Source organism: Panthera pardus, unplaced genomic scaffold (assembly GCF_024362965.1).
Source record: "Panthera pardus isolate Hobbes unplaced genomic scaffold, ASM2436296v1 HiC_scaffold_16, whole genome shotgun sequence".
In the NCBI taxonomy this organism is placed as follows: domain Eukaryota; kingdom Metazoa; phylum Chordata; class Mammalia; order Carnivora; family Felidae; genus Panthera; species Panthera pardus.
In genome coordinates this window covers 131,641,730-131,664,291 of record NW_026526721.1, presented here as the reverse complement: position 1 = coordinate 131,664,291, position 22,562 = coordinate 131,641,730, and the positions used below count along the sequence as shown (strand labels likewise).

General features: G+C 48.2%; 1 protein-coding gene and 1 long non-coding RNA gene across 2 annotated transcripts in view; one reads left to right on the top strand and one right to left on the bottom strand.

The window, feature by feature from the left end:
* Positions 1-1,959: 1,959 nt before the first annotated feature.
* LOC109258901 (uncharacterized) lies at positions 1,960-21,851 on the bottom strand. Its single transcript, XR_002076481.2, has 2 exons — positions 21,710-21,851; positions 1,960-2,137 (listed from the first exon to the last, which is right to left on the bottom strand). It is a non-coding gene; the product is annotated as an uncharacterized LOC109258901 (long non-coding RNA).
* SH3BP5 (SH3 domain binding protein 5) overlaps positions 9,971-22,562 on the top strand; it is a 77,864-nt gene continuing 65,272 nt past the window's right edge. The window contains exons 1-2 of the mRNA XM_019436112.2: positions 9,971-10,295; positions 12,000-12,062. Of these exons, the coding sequence (XP_019291657.1) occupies positions 10,158-10,295; positions 12,000-12,062 (201 nt within the window). The 5' untranslated portion in view covers positions 9,971-10,157. The remainder of the gene's footprint in view (positions 10,296-11,999; positions 12,063-22,562) is intronic.

Below are 22,562 nucleotides of genomic sequence, written 5' to 3'. Positions count from 1 at the left end.
AGCAGTCAGCTGGAATCACATGGACAGAGAACTACCTAGTTGAGTCCAGTCATTTCATAGAGCTGTTTGAGAAAATGGTTATGACCTTAAGCCATTAAGTTTCAGTGTTTGGTTTTACAGTAATAGGTAGCTGAAACATTAGTCTTCTGTCTGTTCCTCATACCCACTTAGGTCATTTCTCCATGAGCATCATCTACTCTCTCTCCCTGGAACACTCCTCCCTCTGGTCTCACTAGGCTAGTCCTCCTCATCATTCAGGCTGGCCCATAGCAACTCAGTATTTTTGTGTGGTGTTTTGGTTTTGTGTTTTTGGTTTTGTTTTTTCGGAAAGCTACCTTTCCTTGCTTTACTTTAGGCTATGTGGCTTACCACCCCACCCCACCCCACCCCTTCTCACTCCACCCTTATCTCAACTGTAGGACCAACTTGTAATGAAGGCCAAACCAATCAGTGACTCTATTCTTCTCTACCCCCAACACACCCAGCCTCAGTAATGGGATGGACATGGGACCCAGGTCAGTTCAGTAAGTCAGTCCCAGGAATTATTGGTGAGGAGAGACTCTTGGCTGGGGTTGTTCAGCTGATTTAACCCATGCCTGGAGCTGCTGGTGCTCAACTGTCTACCACAAGGGCAGGCCTGTCTGGAAGCAGAGCCAACCCAGAGGAGGGCAAGGAGGAGGGATGGAGAGAGAGACTCCTGGATCCAGCCATACTTGGACCCAGAATTGCCTTGGGCTTTTTAAGTGACATAAACCAATACATCTCCCACTTTACTATCACCCCTCTTTTCTCTCTTTGAGCCAGTTTGAGTTGTATTTCTGTCACTTGCTCTTAAAATACCGTCAATGGCTTGACTCACCCTCCACCATTTCCACCAAAGGACAGGTTGAGTCATATGAAATTGCTATTCTTATAGGTTGACAATAATTGAATATCAGTAATTTTATATGGCTAACTTATTTGAACACCTCCAGAGATGGGGAACTCACTATCCATTGTGCCAGTTCAATTGAAAATTAGACATACTTAACAAACAAAATTATTTTTCTGAAACTAAAATTCTCACCTTTTGGGATGAGCACTGGGTGTTGTATGGAAACCAATCTGACAATAAATTTCATATATTGAAAAAAAAACATAAAAAAACCCTAAAATTCATATTTCTTACCCTTTTATAGTCCTGGGTGCTCTCCTCTGAACATATTTTATATACAATGTAGAACTTGACTGAAAAACTGCAGGACAGTCTCCCTTAGGTAGAGAAAAGTGGCATTATCACCTCTTCATTCTAGATACAATACTTTTGGTAATGCAGCCTAAAACATCTAAATCTTTTGTAAAAATGTGATGTCTTAAGCCATGTCTTCTCTATCTTGTTCTAGTGTGTTTCAAGCTAAATTCAGGACCGTATATTTAGCTTCAGTGAATTTCACTATGTTCTATTTGACTTGCTGACCCTTCCTTTAAATGCCAAGCTTCTGCCCCTGCCCATTGGGTCGAAGTCTTCGTCAATTATTTTCTCTGTGGTTGTCATGATACAACAACATAATGAAAATTTAGTGCCAAGATCATGATTGTGCACTCCAGTGTACCCCTTCCAGTTCTGTGTTTTATGCAAAATTGAGAAGCGTGCCTTCTCTGTATTCATTTGATTCATTACTATGGATGTTGAAAAGGACAGAGCCAAGAATCAGGCCCAAAGAAACGAGTATGTTTGGACAGTGACTCATTAGCCTTCAGGCTGGGTTGTCTGGTCAGTCACCACTTCTCTGACGTGGGCTAACAACCACCCGTGTTTCTCAGCTTCTCCATAGGAACTTGCAGGATACCAGCTAAGGGTGTGGCTGAAATGTGTAAGGGGCTCCTCATTACTGGGTATTCATTACCCTCTTCTTGAAGTTAGGTGGAGCAGGGTGCTATTTAGGATAGGCCACCCACAATGACCAACAGACCTGAGGGTTAAATGGCTAAACACAATGGCATTTTATCTGTAGCTTAGATAACAATTCAGAGTGCTCAGGTTGGTGGGAGCATTCTTCTCCATGCAGCCTCTTGGGGATCTAGGTTCTCTCGGCCTCCTGGATCTGCCATTCTCCAGGCTTCACTGTCATCTGCTTCCAGCCACAGAAGAGAGAGCCTAAAGAAGCACACGTGGGACATTGTCATGGGACAGGCCTGAAAATGGCATATCCCTGCTGCTCACTTAGTCAACAAAGCCGTACCTGCCAATGATAGGTAGGAAAATGCTGTTGAGCCAAGTGCTTAAAGAAATGGAGAAGAGAGTCATTGAAGAGAGCTCAACTGACCACACAGCACTTCCCTTCCTTTTAATGCCAAGCTTCTGCCCTTTCTTATTGGGTCAAAGTCTTCGCCCACCATTATCTCTCCCGTGGTCAGACTTTAACATCATAATGTAGATACAATGCAAATACCATAACAATTGATGGCAAAGTGAAACCATCGGTCTTGCAAGATAAGCAGGATTTCAAGAATAGGAAAGCAGTTTTGGGAACTACCCTGGTCGTTTGCAAAGCCATTGACATATGAGGACATGGCACTGTTAGATCAGAGACAACAGGTGAGGACCAAAAAGAAGTGAGAGTGATTCGAACATCAGAGGTACAAGAGACACCTGGGGCAATTAACAAGCACCTCAGATATTTCTGTCAGGTTATACTGTCCCTGTGCTGTGAAAGTCAAATCTTAATTGAAGAATTTCACATTATATAATCTACGCCAAAAGAGAAATAATCCTCAACAGTTGACCGATGGTTCTTGTGGTGCTGGCTCTTCTAAGAACGAGCTGGTGGTGGGACCCTCACCTGGGCCCTCCTGTAAGGCCCAACCTCTAAAATGTCGGTGTACCCAGAGCCTCATCCTGGGCCTGTTCCCTTCAGGGTCCTCCCTTTCCTAAGTGACCCATACAGTCCCTGGGCTTTAAATATCATCTGCCTGCAGCTGGCTGGCCTTGAGATGTATATCCTACTGCCCACTCAACATCTCCACTTGAGGGGTTATAGCTTCTCAGACTTACGTGTTTAGAAACACACTTCTTGACTTCAGACCTGCTCCTCAAGTCCTCCCTGCCTTGCTCAGTAAATGGCAGTGTCCTTCAGCGTCTTCTCAAGGCAAAATCTCAAGAGTCATTCCTGAAGCTTCTGACCTGCCTACTCCCGCATCTAATGTAGTAGCAAGTGCGGTTGGGCCTACCTTCCCCAATATGTCCTGAATGGACTCCACGCTGCCTCCCCACCACGACCTAGCCGAGTGGCCACCTCTCACTGGGGACCCCCAAGGCAGGCCCATAACTGGTGTTCCTGCTCCTGCCCTTGCCTTCACGGCCATCCCATTTGCACATGGCAGCCACAGCCAGCCTTTAAACATATAGATTGTATTGCATCATTCCACAACTTAAGTCCCTCCAATGGCTTCTCATCACATTTACAATAAAATCCAAACTCCTTCCCATGGCCTCCCTGGCCTCATGTCATCTGATTTGTGCCCATGCCTGGCATGTCAATTTCAACACCGCCGTCCTCCTCAGTCTCCAGCCACTGCATCAGCTGTCCAGTGGGCTCCCTCCTCAGGGTCCCCCATTGTCTGGACATTCTTTACTTTTTCCTGCCTGACACCTTCTTGTCATCAAATCTCAGCTAGAATATCGTGTCCCTAGAGGCCTTCTCTACCTCCCTTCCAAGGCAGCCCCACCCTCCAGCCTTCTTTATTTGGTTATCTGACGTCTTTCGACATAGCACTGTCATTGTTAACTGCAACTATTTTGCTTATTTATGTATTTAAAACATTTTCTCCATCTTCCCTTACACTATAAACCCCAATGAAGGCAGGGATTTTGTCTAGTTTGTTCACTGCTGTATCTTCATTGTCAGAGACCATCACCTAATAGATGTTCAGTAAATATCTATAAACTAAATGGTTTTTAAAATAGAAAAAAAAACCCACCTTATTTCATAATTTTAAGTTTCATTTTGCAGGGTAGTGTCCCAATAAAAACCTTTTTCATGATTTAATATGAAATTTTGGTTTCCTTTATAAGTAGATTTAAGTGGCCTTTTCCTGTATCAGTTATCTTTGAACAATGAAGATCTTCTGTCTTGCGTGTTTCCTTCGTCGCAAAGACTCATCATAAACTTGTGGAATGAGTAAATGAGGGCAAGGCTGACATGATTTGTTCTTGGGTAACCTGAGCTGGGTCACAGTGATCAATCATTTTTCTTCCAGTGACACACGAATGCCTTTTCCCCTTGAAAGTCCATTCTAGAATCATGCCTACAATCTGCTCTGCTTACTAGTTCCCAGGGTATGGAACCTTCTTCCTTCTTTTTAATGGAACACCTTTTCTGTCTCCAAGATTCCAGCACCATTTAATTTATTTACATTTTTTTTAAATGCTTATTTATTTTTGAGAGAGACAAGAGTGCAAGTGGGGGAGGGGCAGAGGGACAGGGAGACACAGAATCAGAATCAGGCTCCAGGATCTGAGCTGCTAGCACAGAGTCCGACGTGGGGCTTGAACTCACAGACTGCGAGATCATGACCTGAGCCACCTAGGAACCCCGGCACCATTTTAAATATCTGCAGGTCCCCTAAGATCACAGATAAACATTGAAAGTCTCTTCCTGGGTTCTGTAAGTACTCTGGCCTGTGATTCATCTGGGCCCAGAGGCTTGAGTGTAATTCGATTCGGGACACAAATAAAGGTTCTCATTAGAGGGGAGTGGCCACAGTGCAAGACAATTTGGCAACCCACTGATGTCACTGAATCGTGGAATTAAACAAATGCCTTGTTACTGCGGAAGCCCTGAAACGTTTCCAAGAACTGGCTTCTGTAGCTCCTTGAGTTCTGACAACCAGTCATCTGGGGCCAAAAAGTAGTGCTGAAGGGTTTGGAAGTCTACTTTAAAATTTTCTTCCATCTTGCCCCGTGCCATGATCCTTTGGGGTCCGTGGGGAGAGAAGAGAGAGTGGGAGAAAAGCAGAGGAAACCAGCTTCCCACCTGGGTGCTGGGGGGAAAGTGGGGTTTCACCTGTGTGCAGCCTGCTGGTAGGAGCCAGTCTGTCAATAGGACTCTGAGGTTCGATTCCGAGGTTGCCCTTTTTAAAAGGTCACCCACTCCTCATGTCCCCTTCAGACTCTTGCCAAGTAGAGAAGTCTGAGTTTTCATTTGTATTGCTTGTGTTTTAACTGTGGGCTCAAATATTTAAAGCACTGTGTCAGCCAGACCACACGTGCCCTCGGATCTGATCCAGCCAGTAGCTCCCAGTTTGCAATCCTTGGCCAAAGGCACCATGTAAAGATTACAGGTTGGCCCAGAGAAGATGCTGATTGTCAGTTTCTTCAGTCACTGCTACCAGAATGTGGTGTGAATGCACACTCATTTCTTTTTTTTTTTTTAATTTATTTTGAGAGAGACATGGTATGAGTGGGGCAGGGAGAGAGGGAGAGAGTGAGAGAGAGAGAGAGAGAGAGAGAGAGCGTGCTCTGCCCGATGTGGGGCTCTAACCCATGAAACCATGAGATCATGATCTGAGCCAAAACCAAGAGTCAGATGCTTAACTGACTGAGCCACCTAGGCACCCTGGAGATTCATTTCTTTTTAGTTCAGAAGAGCAATTCTCTATTCTATAGAGGTTAAGAAGAAGTTGCAAAGCATTCAGGGGTGGGGGTGGGGAGAGTGAGAGGGAGAGAGAGAATCCTAAGCAGGCTCCATGCTGGGCATGGAGGGATGTGGGATGCATGTGGGATGCAGGACTCGATCCCATAACCCGGGATCACGACCTGAGCTAAAATTAAGAGTCAGATGCCCAAGTGATTTTGCCACCCAGGTGCCCCTAGTTCCAAAGAGAAGTTTTCAATCCCCCGCCCCCCTCCCCACCTTATAGGGGTTAAGAAGCAAGTGCAAAGCATTAAAGAAAAAAAAAATTGGCGTTGCAGGGAATCTTCATTAAATAGCATTGAAATTTGACAGAAAGGGGCGCCTGGGTGGCTCAGTGGGTTGAGCGTCTGACTTCAGCTCAGGTCATGATCTTGCGATTCATGGGTTCGAGCCCCACATCAGGTTCTGTGCTGACAGCTCAGAGCCTGCAGCCTGTTTCAGCTTCTGTGTCTCTCTCTCTCTCTGCCCCTCCCTCTCTCTCTGCCCCTCCCTCGCTCACGCTCTGTCTCAAAAATAAACATCAAAAAAAAATTTTTTTTAAATAATTGACAGAAAGTGCCTTAACTTCACACTGAGGGACTCATACGGTTGCACAATTTTTGTGGGGGCTGTGTCTCCCCAGATAAGACGACACTATGACTTTATCATGTACATGTTCCAACAGTGAATGTTGCTGACCACTTTAGCTTGCAAAATTTCACTTTAAAAAACATTAAAACAAATCTCTTGTGTAAAATAACTGATTCCCTTAGGCTTAAGGCATGGGGCAGAGGAAGAGAACAGAGACACGAGAATCACCATGAACTAAAGTTTTGTCTTATGCCTATAATTCTGTAAATACCATTTCATCTACGTGACGTCTGACAGGGAGACACCAGTGTTATTATCCTTATCTTACAGGTGGGGATACTGAGGTTCAGGGAGAATAAACAACTTGTCCAAAGTCAGTTCACAAATGGTACGGGCTGGCCTTTGGACCCAGTTCAGATAGAATTCTTGTTCCCATAACCATCTGTGAGCGTCTCAAAAAGAAAAGGTTTCCCCCGGGCCTCCGCTTCCTGGAGGGCAGCAGCTGTCAGAAACACAACCTGCATAATCCTCGAAGATCAGACGAACTGTAACACGCTTGCTAAGGCAGGGTGGTATATCAAGGTTATGAGAAAGAACTTCAGGCGAGTTCTGTTCAACCCTCAGATAACCTGGATCCTAATTTCCAAATACACCAGAGACTTGAGCTTTCAGGGGTTTTCTTTTCAAATCAGTATGTTCTAAAAAAAACTGGTGATCCTCGGTAGCATAGGTACATAGGTCCTAATTAATGGTGTCATCCAATCACTCAAACCAGAAACTCTGGAATCATCTTGAACTCGCCTCCCTGGTGTTATTAGCCTGGTGGTATTATTAACTCCCTGGTGGTGTTATTAGCCACCAACTTCCACACGGCCTCAAATTCACTCCCTCTTTCTAGCCCTTGATGCAGCATTTCATCATCACTCCCTGGTATTTTCATGATCTCTCCCTCACCCCCTCATGCCTGTGTTCCCTATTTGATCCAGTTTTGATTCCGTGGGCCATCATTAAAGTTGTTACACCTGCAGTCGCCCTCAACCCCCTGACGCTTCTTTCCCGCCCCCCGCCCCCACCATTGTAAGAACTTGGTTAAATAAGCTCGACCCTGGTTAAATCTGGTGTTCCCACTACTTTCCACCTGTGTCTGGAAGCTGAGCTTGAGTGGGAAAAACCACTCCTCCTTGCTGACTGGTCTCACTGAGCATCCTAAACCACGGGTGGGTCCTCAGTACAGCCTGGAAATGATAATATAACCCGCTAGTCAACCCACTTTCCAGCTCTCCTGGACAGCGGTTTCAGTGTCTCTCCGCCAGCCTCCAGCATTGTTCCAAGCTCACCCTTATCCTCAGCTGCTGATTGTGTTGGCAATTCCACCGAAAAGGGAAGCAACCAGCGGGGGCGTCTCTCCCCTGCCACCGCTAGACCAGCAGCCTAACTCACCTCCTTGTGTCCCCCACGCTTTAACCAGAGTGACTACATATTGCTCAGTACAATCCAAGCTTCTTGCCATGTCATGGCCTTCCTTGGTCTACCCACCTCCTCGTCTCAGATTCTGCGTCCCTGGCTCTCTAGCACCTGAGGCAGAGTTTCTTTCACCCAGGGGGTTCTGCACACGCAGCTTCCGTGGCTGGAGCGCTCTCTCCGTGAAGGCACGCAGGGTTCACTTGCTTGTTTCTCTCTGATCTTGGCTCAAAGAGGACCTCCACAGCTTGTCACCCTCGGTTCATTCCCTGCTGCATTTCCTATGCGCTTACGTACCAATAAATATATAGTCGTGCTGTGATTGATTTTCATTTTAACTTCAGAACGCTACTGGGATTAATGCTATGACTGGCGCAGGCCTCCTAAACGTACAACAGAAAACGTTCTGCAGTAGTTTCCCCACGTCTGTAGTGCCATTTTGAATCACTATAGCCGTCAGATCGAAGCTTAAATAGGAATGTATTTTGGAGGTTGCTGTTCGGAACGGGAAGTTTGGGTTTCCACCAACCGAGAAACATTTAAGAGTCAGGATCGATCCCACTTTTCTTGTTTTCAACCTCTGTCTCTCATTTTATTCACAGGATAGACCTGCTCAGTTACAGTTCAATTCCAAGCCACCGGGGAAGCATTGGTGGTTCTTGTGTCCCAAAGTGACCCTTAACGGCCATCTTGTCCCTGCCTTCATCCGTCACTGGAAAATCAAAAGCAACTATGTTTTTAGCAAGGGGTTTCAGGACTTCACTCAAAGAATTGTTGCCGCTCTATTGATTTTTAAGAACAATGAACAGATGTGACCGTCTCAGAGCCAAACCTTGGGCATACACCTGCATTACCTTCAGGAGACAGAACTAATCTCCTTTCACAGTAGACCACAGTGCCAGCATCGTGTGCAGGCTAGTGCCTTGCCCAAGGAGTAACCCCCAATGTAGCTTCTGATGAAGCCATCATAAGCAGGTTTTCCAAAGGTGGCTTAAAAAAAAATTTTTTTTTTAATGTTTATTTTTGACAGAGAGAGAGAGAGAGAGAGAGAGAGCGAGCCTGAGCGGGGGAGGGGCAGAGAGAGAGGGAGACACAGAATCGGAAGCAGTCTCCAGGCTCTGAGCTGTCAGCACAGAGCCAGACACGGGGCTTGAACTCACAGACCGTGAGATCATGACCCGAGCCGAAGTCGGAGGCTCAACCGAGTGAGCCACCCAGGCTCCCCCAAAGGTGGCTTTAAAGATAGGCTCTCCATAAGCTTTGCTCTCAAGTGTGCCCTCCAAAGTCACAGAGCTAATGGGCCACAAGCCCGTGTAGAACGTGTACAAATTGTGCATTTTTGTAGTGACGGAGACATTAGCGGTGGCCAGTGGCAATGTCCTTGTCTGCTTTGCTAAGGCCATCTGAACTTGCGCTGCCTTGACATCATAGTGGTCCTGACATTTCATAAAAGCACAGAAATGTCCCTTCCTTCTTCCGCCTCACGATGTTGAGTTTGCCAGGGGAGCTCATGCTCCCTACTTGTTCCTAAATCCTTGGCCAGAGTGTGCCCAGGTGTAACAGGAGGTTACACCTGTTGCCACCTGGAGAAGGCTGTACCCAACCAACCACATCCATGATCATCGCTGGATTTTCCGTGCTTGGTGGCTATTCAGGTAGGCCAATCCCACAACTGTGAGAGCACAGGTATTTGGGTCTGGAGCTCCGCACAGCGGGGGCCACGGAGCCTTTGGACAAGGAATCCATGAACGCGCGTGCACCTAGCTTCCCTCTGTACTTTTGTGTCTATGTGAGCGTATGTTTCATTTCCGTTTCTGGGGGAACCCTTCAAATACAATTCCCAAGGTTCACCCAAGGGGAGAAACGTGCTTTGGAGGCATACGGGGATTTGAGTGCGTCTTGAAACTGGTCCAGGGTCACAAGCTTCCCAAGGTGACTTCAGGCCGTGGAAATACCCCAAACTTTCCTTCCATACAGTCAGTTTGCCTTGGCTGTGGAGGGAGGAAGAGAGCTACCCCGAAAGCAGGCGGCCAACGTTGCGTACTTTGTGATACCCCCCCCCCCCCCCGCTAAGTTGACAGAAGGGGGAAGGCTCTCCTGTGCCACCACCCTGAGGGTTTTCAGGGAGCTGGGGTTTTTGTGACGGAGACCTGGGCGGCTGGGACCGGCGGCGGAACAGTCACAGCGCCGAGGGCGGCCCGCCGGGGCGAGGGCGGAGCGGGCGCCGCTGCGCTGACGGCCTCGGCAGAAAGGGGGCGGCCGCGCCCATTTCCTCCGCTCAGCCCGGGCCGGCGGGATCCGCATCGGCGAGCGGCGCCTCCCTGGTGTCGGCCGCGGCGCCTCGGGACCGTGCCGGGACTGGGGCGAGTCGGCTCTGGCCGAGCCTGCGGCGACCGCCGCCCCTCCGGACGCTCCGAAGTCCGCCGCGCGGTCGGCGTTCCGGCTGCCCGCATGGACGCGGCGCTGAAGCGGAGCCGCTCCGAGGAGCCGGCAGAGCTCCCGCCGTCCGCCCGGGACTTGGAGGAGGAGGAGGAAGAGGGGATGGAACAGGGGCTGGAGGAGGAAGAAGAGGTGGACCCCCGGATCCAGGTAGGGCGCGCGGGGGGCGCCGCGGTGGTGGGCATCTACACTTGGCGCTGGCCTCGCAGCCCCCGGTGCCTGCGGTCCGGGGGAATGGTGGCTGCGTAGCTTCGGGGGCGAGAAGAGAGGGTCTGAATTCCCAGTTTTACCGGGTTCGTGGGGAGGCAGCAGTGCCCGCGTGGATGCGGCCTGACTGTATCGCGGGGATCCCCCGCAGACCCCCGCCGGACCTGGGGGTCGCCGCAGCCTGCCCAGCGGTTCGGGCGGATGTGCAACAAAGGGAAAAAGGGGGCGGGGGCACCCTGCGGGTGTTGGGGTCCTCCCCCACCCCCCGGCCCTCGCCGGCCAGGCTAGCTGCGGTCGTCGCGCGGTCTCGGGGCTGGGGGCAGAGGGGTCGCCCGGCCCGCGTGGGCCTGGGCACCGTGGGCGTTGTCCGCCCCTGCAGCGTGGGCTGGCACCGTGGCCGGGTTGCGAGTCCTCACCTGGCGGAGGTGCCCGGCCTGAGCCATCTTCCGCCTCCTCTGATGCATTGTTAGCAAAGGGCTTATTGTCACCACAGGCTCAGACCTCCGCTTGGCTGCGAATGGTTGAAAACCCAGCTTTTCCTTGTTACGGGGTCGGGGTGTGAACAGAAATCGGGGACAACTGATGCGCAAAGCTGACGCGGGGAGAAGGCGAGGGGATTGGCCTGGCTCTCTGTGCCTCCATTTCTGAGGGAGATGATTAAAAAACAATTTCCAAGGCAAGATCTAGGAGTGACAGCTTAACCTCCTCACCCTCTAGGCAAAAAGCACGGCAAATCCCTTTCCAAGACTGGTTTTTCTCCTCTTTTCATAAATCATTTAATATATATATTGCTTTTAACCATGCGCCGCAATTTCTGGAGCCCTAATTGGTTTTTCAGTGCACAGATCAATTAAAAGCTCATTTAACTCAGCTGTTGCCATTTAAATGAATTGTTTTGGCAGATTAGCAAGATAAAGATCAGGTGGAAAAATCTTTTCGTTAGGGATTCTATTAATTAAAATCACTAGTTTAGACTACTAAATCTTGTTTTCCTGGTACAGGATTTCTGTTAACAAGATCCTTTGTCTGCAGAGTAAAATGAGTTAACTTGTGCTGGGTACTTTTTACAAAATGTTAGTTTAGAAATATTTATTTTAAGGATCAGGATTAAAGTTATTTTTGTTTTGTTAAAAACAGCTAGGAGGCTTTAATTGGCTGTTTGAAAAGATTTTCATCTCTAGAAAAATAACCACTAATGAGTTAATGCCAGAATTCTACCCTTGATCTACATCATTTCACTGGGTTTAGAGTTTTAGCTTGGCCTTGTTTATTTTCTTTTATTGTCTTTTCTGCATAGTTTTTGCTGTAAGGCAGAAGGTACTGTTTTGATTTGACTCTTAAACCATTTGTAACAGGTGGGTTTACCTGAAGGCACGTACCTGGAATAAATACTTGACCTTCTAAGAAAAACATTCCTAGGACCTTAAGACATTTTTGAAAGGACACCATCGAGAAGAAGATTTCAGAAATACCGACGTTCATTTGCTTTTCCAGCCAAGGCTCAGCTATTTTCCTTGAGAATTAATATTGACTTGTCCCTCTTCCTACAAATTGTGCTGGAGTACTTTTGCAGAGAATGAGCTCAGTCCTACTGGAAACAAAAGACAAATCGTTTCAATCTTTTTCCCCCCCTCTTCTCTTCACTAGGGAGAACTGGAGAAGTTAAATCAATCCACGGATGACATCAACAGACGGGAGACTGAACTTGAGGTACAGAAGGCTGGGTCCCTGGTTCCTGGTGAGGTAGTGTCAGTCCTGCTGACACGAGGCTGCTTGATTTTGTTTTAATAGCTGGAGGATGACTGCTGGCGTCCCCTCCATGGAGTTGAGCAACAGCCCGCTGTCTGACAGAATAAAATACGCTGCTGAGCCCAGTGTGTGGGTGGAACACATGTGGATCCTATTTCACGTGTTTTTCATCATGGGAGCTCCGTGGGGCCAAAACCAGGGGCTGTGTGGAGCCTTGAAGTTCATGTGTCTTGTGGAAAAGCTTGAAAGGATTGAGGGGAGAATTAGCTGCATTGTTTCATAGAGAAGAACGAATGAGTTCACAGAATCTCTTAAATATTTTCGGGGGGTTCCTTACGTTTGTACTTGGAAACATTGCGTATTTCCTTAGACTTCTGCCGTTTTTGACTTTCTGTCCTAAAAATTCACCCCCCTTCCATCTCCCTGCTCATTTCTTTATTGTCTGCTTGCGTGTAGAATGTAATTATCTTAATGGTAAGGAAAAGCTGTTTAGACTGGAAGGGCTTTCCTGCTGGGAAGAATCTTGGGAGAGACTAGAACTTGATTTGAATTTCATGAGCATCTTCCAACGTGAGTGTAAACAGATGAGCATTCTTCACAACTACCAATTAGTCCCCAGCCCTTTTTAGTAGTGGTTGGATTTACCATCCATCAGCAAATTTGAACAAGCCCCGCATGTATCTGAGAGCCTGTGAATGATTCTGTCAGAGTTGAAGGGATGCAGGGAGCTATTGGGAGGACCGTTTCTGTAGCAGGAGAAATAGCAGGGAAGGTCACCGGAAAGGGCAGGAAACATCTGGTCCCTAAGAATGAGGGTGGGGGAGATAGGAATAATCTACTGGGAATACGCTGGCAGTCTTGACTTCTGGCTGCATGGCTAGGCCCCCGAGGCACCAAATCTGGGTGTGGCAAAAAAAAAAAAAAGATTAAAAGCTTGTTTTCTGAGTTGTGTGTGAAGGGTTATCGCCAACCCCTCTATTCTGATTGTATGTATCCATGAACCCTGGCTGCCCTTCTCCCCCCAAGTGAAGTAAAACCTGCATGTTTATTTAAAATGTTTTGATCGCTGATGAGTTGAGGCTCTTTGGGCAATTGAAATCTCTCAGAATCTCACATTTCTAATAATATTCAACGACAAAAAACCCTACCATTTCTGCAGGGCTGTAGAGTTTACAAAGGGTTTTCACAAGCTGTGTCTCCTCCTGTTACGGCCGCCTAGAACCGTGCTGTCCAGTGTGGTAGTCACTGGCTGTGTGTGGCTATTTAATTTTAAGTTAATTAAAATGATACAAGATTAGGGGCGCCTGGGTGGCTCAGTCGGTTAAGCATCCGACTTCAGCTCAGGTCACGATCTCGCGGTCTGTGAGTTTGAGCCCCGCGTCGGGCTCTGGGCTGACGGCTCTGAGCTTGGAGCCTGCTTCCGATTCTGTGTGTCTGTCTCTCTCTGCCCCTCCCCCATTCATGCTCTGTCTCTCTCTCTCTCAAAAATAAATAAAAACATTAAAAAAATTTAAAAAGATACAAGATTAAAAATTCAGTCAGTGTAGCCGCCTCTCAGGAGCCTAGTAGCCACCATATTGGGCAGAGCAGAGAACAGTTCCATCATCGTAGAAATTTCTGGAGAGCACGGTCCTGGAAGTTGGGGGTCTACCTCCTCACCAGATGAGGATGTGGGGGTACTGGGCCTACTGGTTCTGTGATGTGGCAGAGGCTGGTCATTTTCCACATGCCTGCTAGCTCTCATGTTCTTCCATTCCAAGTAGGAGTAGACAAGTTGGAAATAGTCTTGTTTTTTTTGTTTTTTTTTGCAAACGATTGCTTTCTTTCTTTGACAAAATTTGTCTGCCCGTACTCCACTTTTTTTGGGTCATGAACAAGACAGCCCCATATGGTGCGCTAACCTTCTGAATATAAAATTAGTTCACCTGATAAACTTTTCACTCTGATTTCACAATCCTCTTTCTGAATACACTTAAGTATTTGTCTGTCACAGGAAGCTGCAGGACAGGTGTTTCCTGCCTCGCTCTGGAGATCACTAGGCAGCAGTGAAGAGAGGTGGTCAGAACTGGCCTGTGTTGCTGGCTGACCTTTTCTTGGTGGTGTTACAAGCAAGGTGGACTCACCGAAGTATCATGCAAGCCATGGAAGGCATTAAAACTTCCCTAGTGGCCACATTAGAAACTAAACGGCTGAAATGAATTTTGCTCTGTGTTGTGTAGCCCAGAATGCCCAACATCGTACACTGTCAATATCAAAACAAGTAAAGAGATGTTTTACGTGTAGCTTTGTAGTCTCCAAATTCTTGTGCATGTTTTCCACTTACAGCACATCACAACGGGGGCTGTATTGGTGCTTGAGAGCCCACAACGGGGGCTGTATTGGTGTTGTGTTTGTGTGCTTAATAGCTACATGTGGCCCCAGGGCTGCTAGATGTTTCCTGTCACACTCACTAAGGAGCACTGAGATTTCACCCTCCGTGCGGGCACCCTGACACTTGATATGTTGCCGGAGCCTGGAGGGAGGAGGATGTGTCTGTGTGTGTGTTGGGGGTGGGGGGGGGGGCTGTGTTCCTTCGGTCAAGCCCTGGGCACCAGGCTCGGGGCGGGCGCTCTGTTGGCCGCTGCATATACCCGGGTGAACTGGACTCGCCTTTGGGGAGTTTAATTTTAGCCGAGGGTGAGGAACCGAGAGGTAGATAATAATTGCTGATTGTAGTAACTGCGGTCAAAGAGTGATGTGGCAGGGGATGGGGGGGGGGGAAGGGGGGTCGCTGGAAGACACCTGAGCTGAAGCCTGTGGTGAGGGAGAGTCCCTGTGCGAAGGGAAGCAGATGGAGTGAGCAGTGGGGGTGGAGGAGGGGAGTGTGCCCAAAGATGTGGGGCAGGAAACAGCCATTTTAACACTGGGTTGGTTCTCGTCTTCGTGCTGATAGTTCTCTGTAAAGTCGCCGTGATCACTCGCTTGCGTGGATGCCGAACCGTTGCTCCTAGTGGGGCTGGGGGGGTGCAGAGTGTTGTGCCCAGAGACCCACAGGAACCCGACCCTGTATTACGCTCCCGTGAGCCTCTGGTCGCAACAGTTTTGGTCAGCCAGTCAATATGTTACCTTGTATTATGTGTGTTGCTGTTTAAAGACAGTCTGTCTGGTACACATTGTTGATTCATTAACGTTGGGCTCAAAGGCAACAGCGCTGTGACTCATGCCTGAACACAGCTTGCCTAAACACACGGACGTTCTCCGTTAAGGCCCCGTCACCACCTTCTTGGGCTCAGGAGCACTAAACACTAGCCAGCGTGTCAGCACTGGGCTTGGGGGCCTTTGAGACAGCTGGCTGCCTAGGGGGCGTCTGACTCTCGATTTCAGCGTCAGGTCATGATCTCCCTGATCGTGGGTCTGAACCTCACGTGGGGGACAGCGTGGAGCCTCCTTGGGAATCTCTCTCTCTCCCTCTCTCTCTCTCTGTCCCTCCCCCACTCGTGCGCACAGGCGCGCTCTCTCTCGAAATAAATCAACTTCAAAGCAAAACAGAACAGCTGATTCCCCAGCACAAAGCACAAAAGTGCAAAAAGTGTGGCACTAAACGGACCGTGGGAGTGCGGCCACTGGGCATGTCCATGAATGACTGCAGGAGCTCCGACAGTATTGATTTTGGAATTAGAAATTTTAATGAGTATGGAATCTGCAAATAATGAGGATTGATTGCGCGTAATTTCAGAGCCTCTAGGGGAGGGCCTTTGGCTTCTGCATTTCCTTTCCCTTTGCTTTTTAATTATGGTCTGGAGCGCCCAGCACCCCTCCTGACTTGGACTCCAGTGGGAGCAGATTGGTGATGAGGTTTGTGTTAGCTGCTCCTTCACTCAGAATGTGGCACGGTTGTCTCTGGGCAGCCGTAGGTGAGGTGCGGGGCCCGGATTCACCTCCATATCCCGCCTCTTGTGTTGGTTGTTGAAATCGGAGAGTACCAAAAGGCCTTTGGATGCCAGCCACCCGCCATGTTGTCACTTGGATATCTGCCTCTTCCTGCAACCACGGTTTACCTCTGACATTGTTTAAACAATGTTGTATCCCCTTTGCACTCTGATTTATATCAAGAGGGCCAGTCCTTCCAGGCTGTTGACGGAGTAACCTTTTAACCAGAAAGCCCTGGGATATAAGCCTGATATTTCAAATTAAGAAGCTGTATTCCCCCCCACCCCCAGACATGTTGATGAGTCAGCTTGAATCATTGAGTACTTACTGAGCACCTACTGTGTACTGAGAACAGCGAAGGGGAGCGAGCAACGGAGAGAATGGGCAGAGAATTCCAGTTAAATAATGAAAGTACACAGTAGGTTTCCTGGTGATATGCCGTGAGGAGAAAAATAAGGCGGGGAGAGGCCTCGCAGGGTGGGTATTTTGGAGTCAGGAGGATGCATTGTTACCTATGGTGGGTTTGAAAGGCTTCCCTGAAAGCATGTCTGGAGAGAATGTACCTCACGGCCATGTGGGGGAAGAGCATTCCAGCCAGAGGGAACAGCCAGTGCTAAGCTGGGCTTACTGAGCACCAGCAAGGGTGGGGGGTGTCCAGTGTCCTTGGGGCGGGGTGAGCCGTGGATGCAGGAGTCAGAGAAATGTGTCGTTCGGTGTGTAAATGTGCTGATGTACTTTTGCAATGCATGTTATACAGAGCTATCTTTTTTCAAGTGTTTGTTAAAACAAGCGATATTCCTTGCCAGTCATTTATTTTTTACCGTGATGTGTGTGGTTTTCATGATCTCCCCTGCTTGCGGGCTGTTGTAGGGCTGGGAAATGGTCAGAGAGGAGGAGGAAGGACAGCATCAGGGCTAGTTGCCCATGGACAGCTTTTCTGGCTCCAAGTAATCAAAAGCTGACTTTTCAGCCTGCCCTTTCCCCAGGGAGGTGAAGGCAGTGAATTGTAAATGCTCGTACTCTTTCTCTCACTGCTTGGGTGGGGTGGTTTGAAAAGGCATTTGATTCTGGCCAGCTGTGTTCCCCAAATTTGCATAAGGCCTGCACCTAGAATCTGCCTTTTTCCCCCTCCCAGAAACCAGCAAACACTTTCTCTTTAAAATAAAACAAAAAACCCAACTGTTTTGTCCTTGGAAACTCAAGGGTGGGAGAGGAAAGGCAGAGGTGAATTGGAAGCAGCCTGGCCTCTCTGTAATGAATTGTTAGCACAAGTCAGGGCAAGAGAGAAGTTCTTTTCTGAAAGGACAGTGTTGTCACATCTGAGCACTTTCTCCTTCAAGGTGCGTGTGTGCGTGTGTGTGTGTGTGTATGTGTATTAGAGAGAGACAGACAGACGTATGAGTGAGTGCACATGTGTACTGGGGAAAGCCCTGTGAGACTCTAGTTGTGCTTTGAAGAAGGTCCACGCTGGGACTTCTGTACTTCGGTGAGATCTGGTTCCAGTAGGCATTGGCCTGGAGATAATTGTGTGACAATACTGGGCATCCTCCCCCCACCTCCCCGTAGGTTGAGTCCTGCGTAGGGCACTCCACACAACCTCACACACAGGCTCCCTGCCCTCTCCAAGCTTGGGTTTCCTGGATTCAGGCATGTAGTTACTCAGAGGCACGTGTGTGGCCTTTGGGGAGCCAGGGGCAGCTTTGTTGGAATGGAGGGGCATCAGAGTTGGGGCCTGGAGACCCCCAAGTTATCTGGGAGGGTCAGTTAATATCCCAGGGGCCTGGCAGTGGAGAAGGAAGAGAGCTGACCATCCAGACATCACCTCAGCTTGGGCCGTGCTGGGAAGGGTGGGATGGCTGGTTGTAAAGGTAAACACACTTGAGGACTTTTCTAGGTGCCTCTGGGTGATTTGAGCTGGAGCTGCTGCTGTCCCCACAAGTTGGCTTGAAGTTTGGCCATCAGAATGGTAGGATTTAGGGCTTCCTGCTTCAGTGACATACCCCCCACACTGCTGCTGGGATGTCAAGGGACAGTAACTTTTGACTCAGCCATCACACATGTAAGAATTTATCCTTAGGGAATAACTAGGCAAGGATATAGGTCCAATAACGTTCATGGCAGCATCGTTTAAAAATGTTGGAAAATTTTGAATCTAAATGACTGTCAATAGGGGATCTGTAAAATGAATACAAGGCACAGGCACTGCTGGTAGCCTAAGCCTTAAAACGATGACACAGCTTGTCATTAACGTGGTAAGATGTATGGATGGAGACAGGTTCCGGAAGAGCACGCAGTATGGTCCTGTTCTAAAAATCTGTGTTTATAGGCATAAAAATGCGTGGAAAAGATTATACACGTTCTGATGAGAAATGAGCAATATTCACGGTCTTCATACTTTTCTATATATATATTTTTTTAGTTATGTGCATTGAATTTGTATTACTTTATGGTCAGGAAAAAATCCAAGCCCAAAGTCGTGGGGAAGTAGCGGGCTGAGGGAAGACTGGTCTTGGTATCCGGTGACACGGGCAGAATCTGAGGTCTGGTGACGTTTAGGGGCACTTGGCTCATTGGAAACTGAGTCACCTCGTCTGTGAATTGAGGGAGTGATTCTTGACCAAATGCCGGGGAGGCCAGGAGGACAAGAGGGAGTGCTTTGACAGCCACGCAGCAGCCTGCGTGAAGGAGAGGCCTCGTGCATGTGGGACAGGCAGCACCAAGGCCCCTCGGGTGCCGGATGCAGAGACCTCTCTGACGGGCTGTCCGTGGGAGCCAGGCCTGCCACAGGCTCTGGCCGTGGCTCCGTTCTCCTCCTCTGCGCCCCGCCATGGCGTTTCTTTGTCAGAGACTGGCTCTGGTGGGGGGCCAGAGAGAGGGCTTGTCCGGCGGGATGGACTCTGCTCACTGGAGCCCCAGGGTTTTGCTCTGTGGCTGGCCCACTGGGGTGTGGGGATGAGTTTCCCCGAGGGAGCCCTGCTTTGCTAGGGTGTGTCCCCTCCTGGGATCTGTCTGGTACTACCTGTGGTGCTCAGTCGCTGTTCGGGTGGGTGAATAACACGATTGCCCCTTCACGGCTTTGGGCAAGTTACTTAATGTCTCTGGGCCTCAGTTTCCCCATTCCAATGATGGTGCCTGGGAAGCCGTCAATAAATATTATCGCTGCTGTTAATGAAGCGGGACAGATGTGGGCTGTAATGTGGTTCGTCCTTGCAGGGGAGACGTCGGTCCATCCTGGGACGTCTTCCCTGCCTGTTTTTGTCTCCTGACTGCCCTTCAGTAACCATGACAGCTAATGATAATAGTGTCTAGGACGTGCCAGACCCTGTTCTAAGCACTTTGTATACGTAAACTCGCTGAGTCGTCAGAACAATATTACGCAATAGACATTATTCTCACCGTTTTGCTGATAACAAACTGAGTTCAAGTGTCTGACTCTAGATTGATTGCTCTGTGGCGGACGAGCATCCTCCAGACTTGAGAATGGCCCCGGGGGTGCAAAACGGCCCCTGGTCATGAGCCAGTGCTCTAGAGCAGTGCCATCCAGGTGGGGCCCTTGCACCAGCTGCCTTAGGCTGACGTAGGACTTTGTTAGAGTTGCAGAATTTTCGGCCCTACACAGACCTAGGGAATCAGAATTTCTGGGAGTCAGGCCCAGGAGCCTGTCTTAAGCTGTGCCTGTCTCATGCACGTTCATCAGGCTGTATTCCCGTCAGTTATTTACTTGTCTGGCACCCCCACTACCCTGGGCCCTGGTGGGGGGAGTGGCTGGGCTTCCTATCTTTGTGCCCCAGCACTTTAAGCAGCACCTGAACACAGGTACCATGAATGTCGGAATGGATGGATGTTAACTTGTGGTTAGAATCGAACGTCCTTGTGGACCCCCGGCCCTTTGGCATGGTCGTGCATCGTGTCCTACAAAACAGGCGGCTCCCCTTTCTCTAGGGCCCACTCCAGAACTACATTTGTCCCCAGGCTGTTCCTAGGCTGGGAACAATTTCAACACTGCTAGAACACAACCTGTGCTCTCCTTCCCCTTCTCAAAGTCCCTCACGTAGAGAGGTCTTAGCTTGTGAAAGTTTAAGATTCTGCCCTACTTGGAGATGCTAGGGGTTCGTTTGTTTTTAATTAAAATACAATTGATGAACAATATCCTGCTGGTTTTAGGTGTAAGATGCAAGGGTTTCAAGAGTGGCCTTTCACGGTAAAACAGGATGGCACGTGTGGTTAGAGACAAGTGACCATGATCTATTCGGTGGGAAAAAATTCGGCAATAAAACAATATGTAGACCGTATGTAAAATGACATATGCACACGGTAACAGAATCTGTGCATCTGAAAGAAAAAAGGTCTAGTGTGGCCCATAGACCGTGAGGTGCTTGTTACCAATTAAGATGAGGCAAATACAGGGGTGCCTGGGTGGCTCAGTCGGTTGAGCGTCCGACTTCAGCTCAGGTCATGATCTCATGGCTTGTGAGTTCAAGCCCCGCGTCGGACTCTGTGCTGACAGCTCAGAGCCTGGAGCCCGCTTCAGATTCTGTGTCTCCCCCTCTCTCTGCCCCTCCCCTGCTCATGCTCTGTCTCTGTCTCAAAAAAAAAAAAAAAAAAAAGTAAATACAGAAATTGAGGGTAAGACTTTGGAAACTTGTTAAAAATGCAGTTTAACATTGCTGTGACAGTCACAGGGCATTCCACTTTCCTAGTTTGTTTGTATTCTAAGGAAGTGTTGGTTCCTGGTGGGTTGAGGGAAAACAAAGATCCATTACCATATAGTTTGAGAAGGCTGCCTCTAGAAAAATGTACCCACAGAAATGACTAGTGGTTATTGCTAGTTGCTAAGAATCCTGGTGATTTTTAGTTTTTATTTCTTGGGATCTTCTGAATTATTTACCATGAGCATATGTTATCACTTTTATAAGGAAGGGTTGGGGGTAGAGAATGAAGCTCAATTATAAAGAGATGTCTTTATGAGTCAAAGAAATGAATTTCTATGGAAGGAATTTTAGGAACTATGAAGGCTGGTGGGGAAAAAATGTTGAGATTGGTAGTCCCTGCCTTAATTGTAGATAAACTCTGATGTTAGTGGGTTTGTTGATGAATTACTGTATTGTTAAACTGTCATTGTGGTAATTCATGGGGGGATGAAAAGTGCCATATAGGCATTTTAGGATTCTCTGTAGCCAAGAAACCCTCATTTATACACTTACTGTAAAACACAGAAATCACCAAGATACAATGGTGGGAAAAATTTCAAGTATTAAGAATATTTAGATATTGAAACTTAGTTATTATGTGAATTCGAGTTATTATATGAATTTTAAGTGGATGGGGACTGCGGGCACTTGGAGGCTGTCTTTCTCAATCTCGCTCCCTGGAGTCCCGTTAGCAAATGCTGTGAGTATGGGCTGCTGGCTAGAACACAGAAATAGCTATCTAATGTTGGAACAGACTCTATTGCCTTAAAAAAAGTCTGATCTGTCTTCCTTTGAAGCTATAAAGACCGGCGAGATAATACATAAACTTTGCTGGCCGCTCAGCCGGAACCCATCATAGGAACATAGGCCCTTGTTATGGTACAAACGAACTTTTCCCTAGTGACATGACTGTATCATTAGGGTTTTCCAAGATGCCATCCCTCTGCCTCTGAGTATCTCCACTTCAAAAGAAGACAGGCTAGGGGGGTTGATGGATTTGCTGCTTACCCAGTGGTTGATAGAAGCTTCAGGTCACCTAGTCCGCAGAACAGTGGTCACCGTGGACTGTCTGTCGCCTTTTCACATAGAGCTGTTATTTTTCCTTCTGAGCGTTTATTGTAGGGATTTCTCACGTAGTGGAGTGTGTGTGTGTGTGTGTGTGTGTGTGTGTGTGTGTGTTTTGGCTGGATGAGTTAAACATCTCTTGAACCTTATCCCTTGGCAGTTATCCCAGTTATCTTTGCCCAGCCCTCCTCTTTGAGGGTTACTTAATCTTGCCTGTCCTCACTTAGATGTTTCCAGCAGTAACAGCTGTATGGCTTTTATGTGGTACACCTTCACCAAGGGTCTCATGATAATTTGCAAAGCACATCTTTGCAAGAATCCGCTCTCTCTCTCTCTCTCTCTTTCTCCCTCCTTTTTCTTTCCTTTCCTTTCTCACAAGTGAGGGAGGGGCAGAGAGGGAGAGAGGGAATTAATTCCAAGCCCGCTCTGCAGTATCAGTGCAGAACCCGATGAGGGGCTCAAACTCACAAACTGTGAGCGCACGACCTGAGCTGCAATCAAGAATCAGGTATTTAACCAACTGAGGGCACCCCTAGAATCCGCCTCTTTCACTTCCTTAAAAGAAGATGGGAAAAAATTTTTTTCCTATCCTTGCCTGATTTTTCCCTTGCTGTGTTTTGCTGGGTTATCTAAGACATAATTGTTTGCTCTGACAGAAACTGCCAACAGGGAGACCACGAGAGGAACATCTGCTGTTGGAACCACAGACAGGCCCACTTCATGTAAACTCGTCTGATTGTGACCTTAGACTCAGCCAAGGCACGGCGAATGGGGTTTGGTTGTCTTCATCCACGCT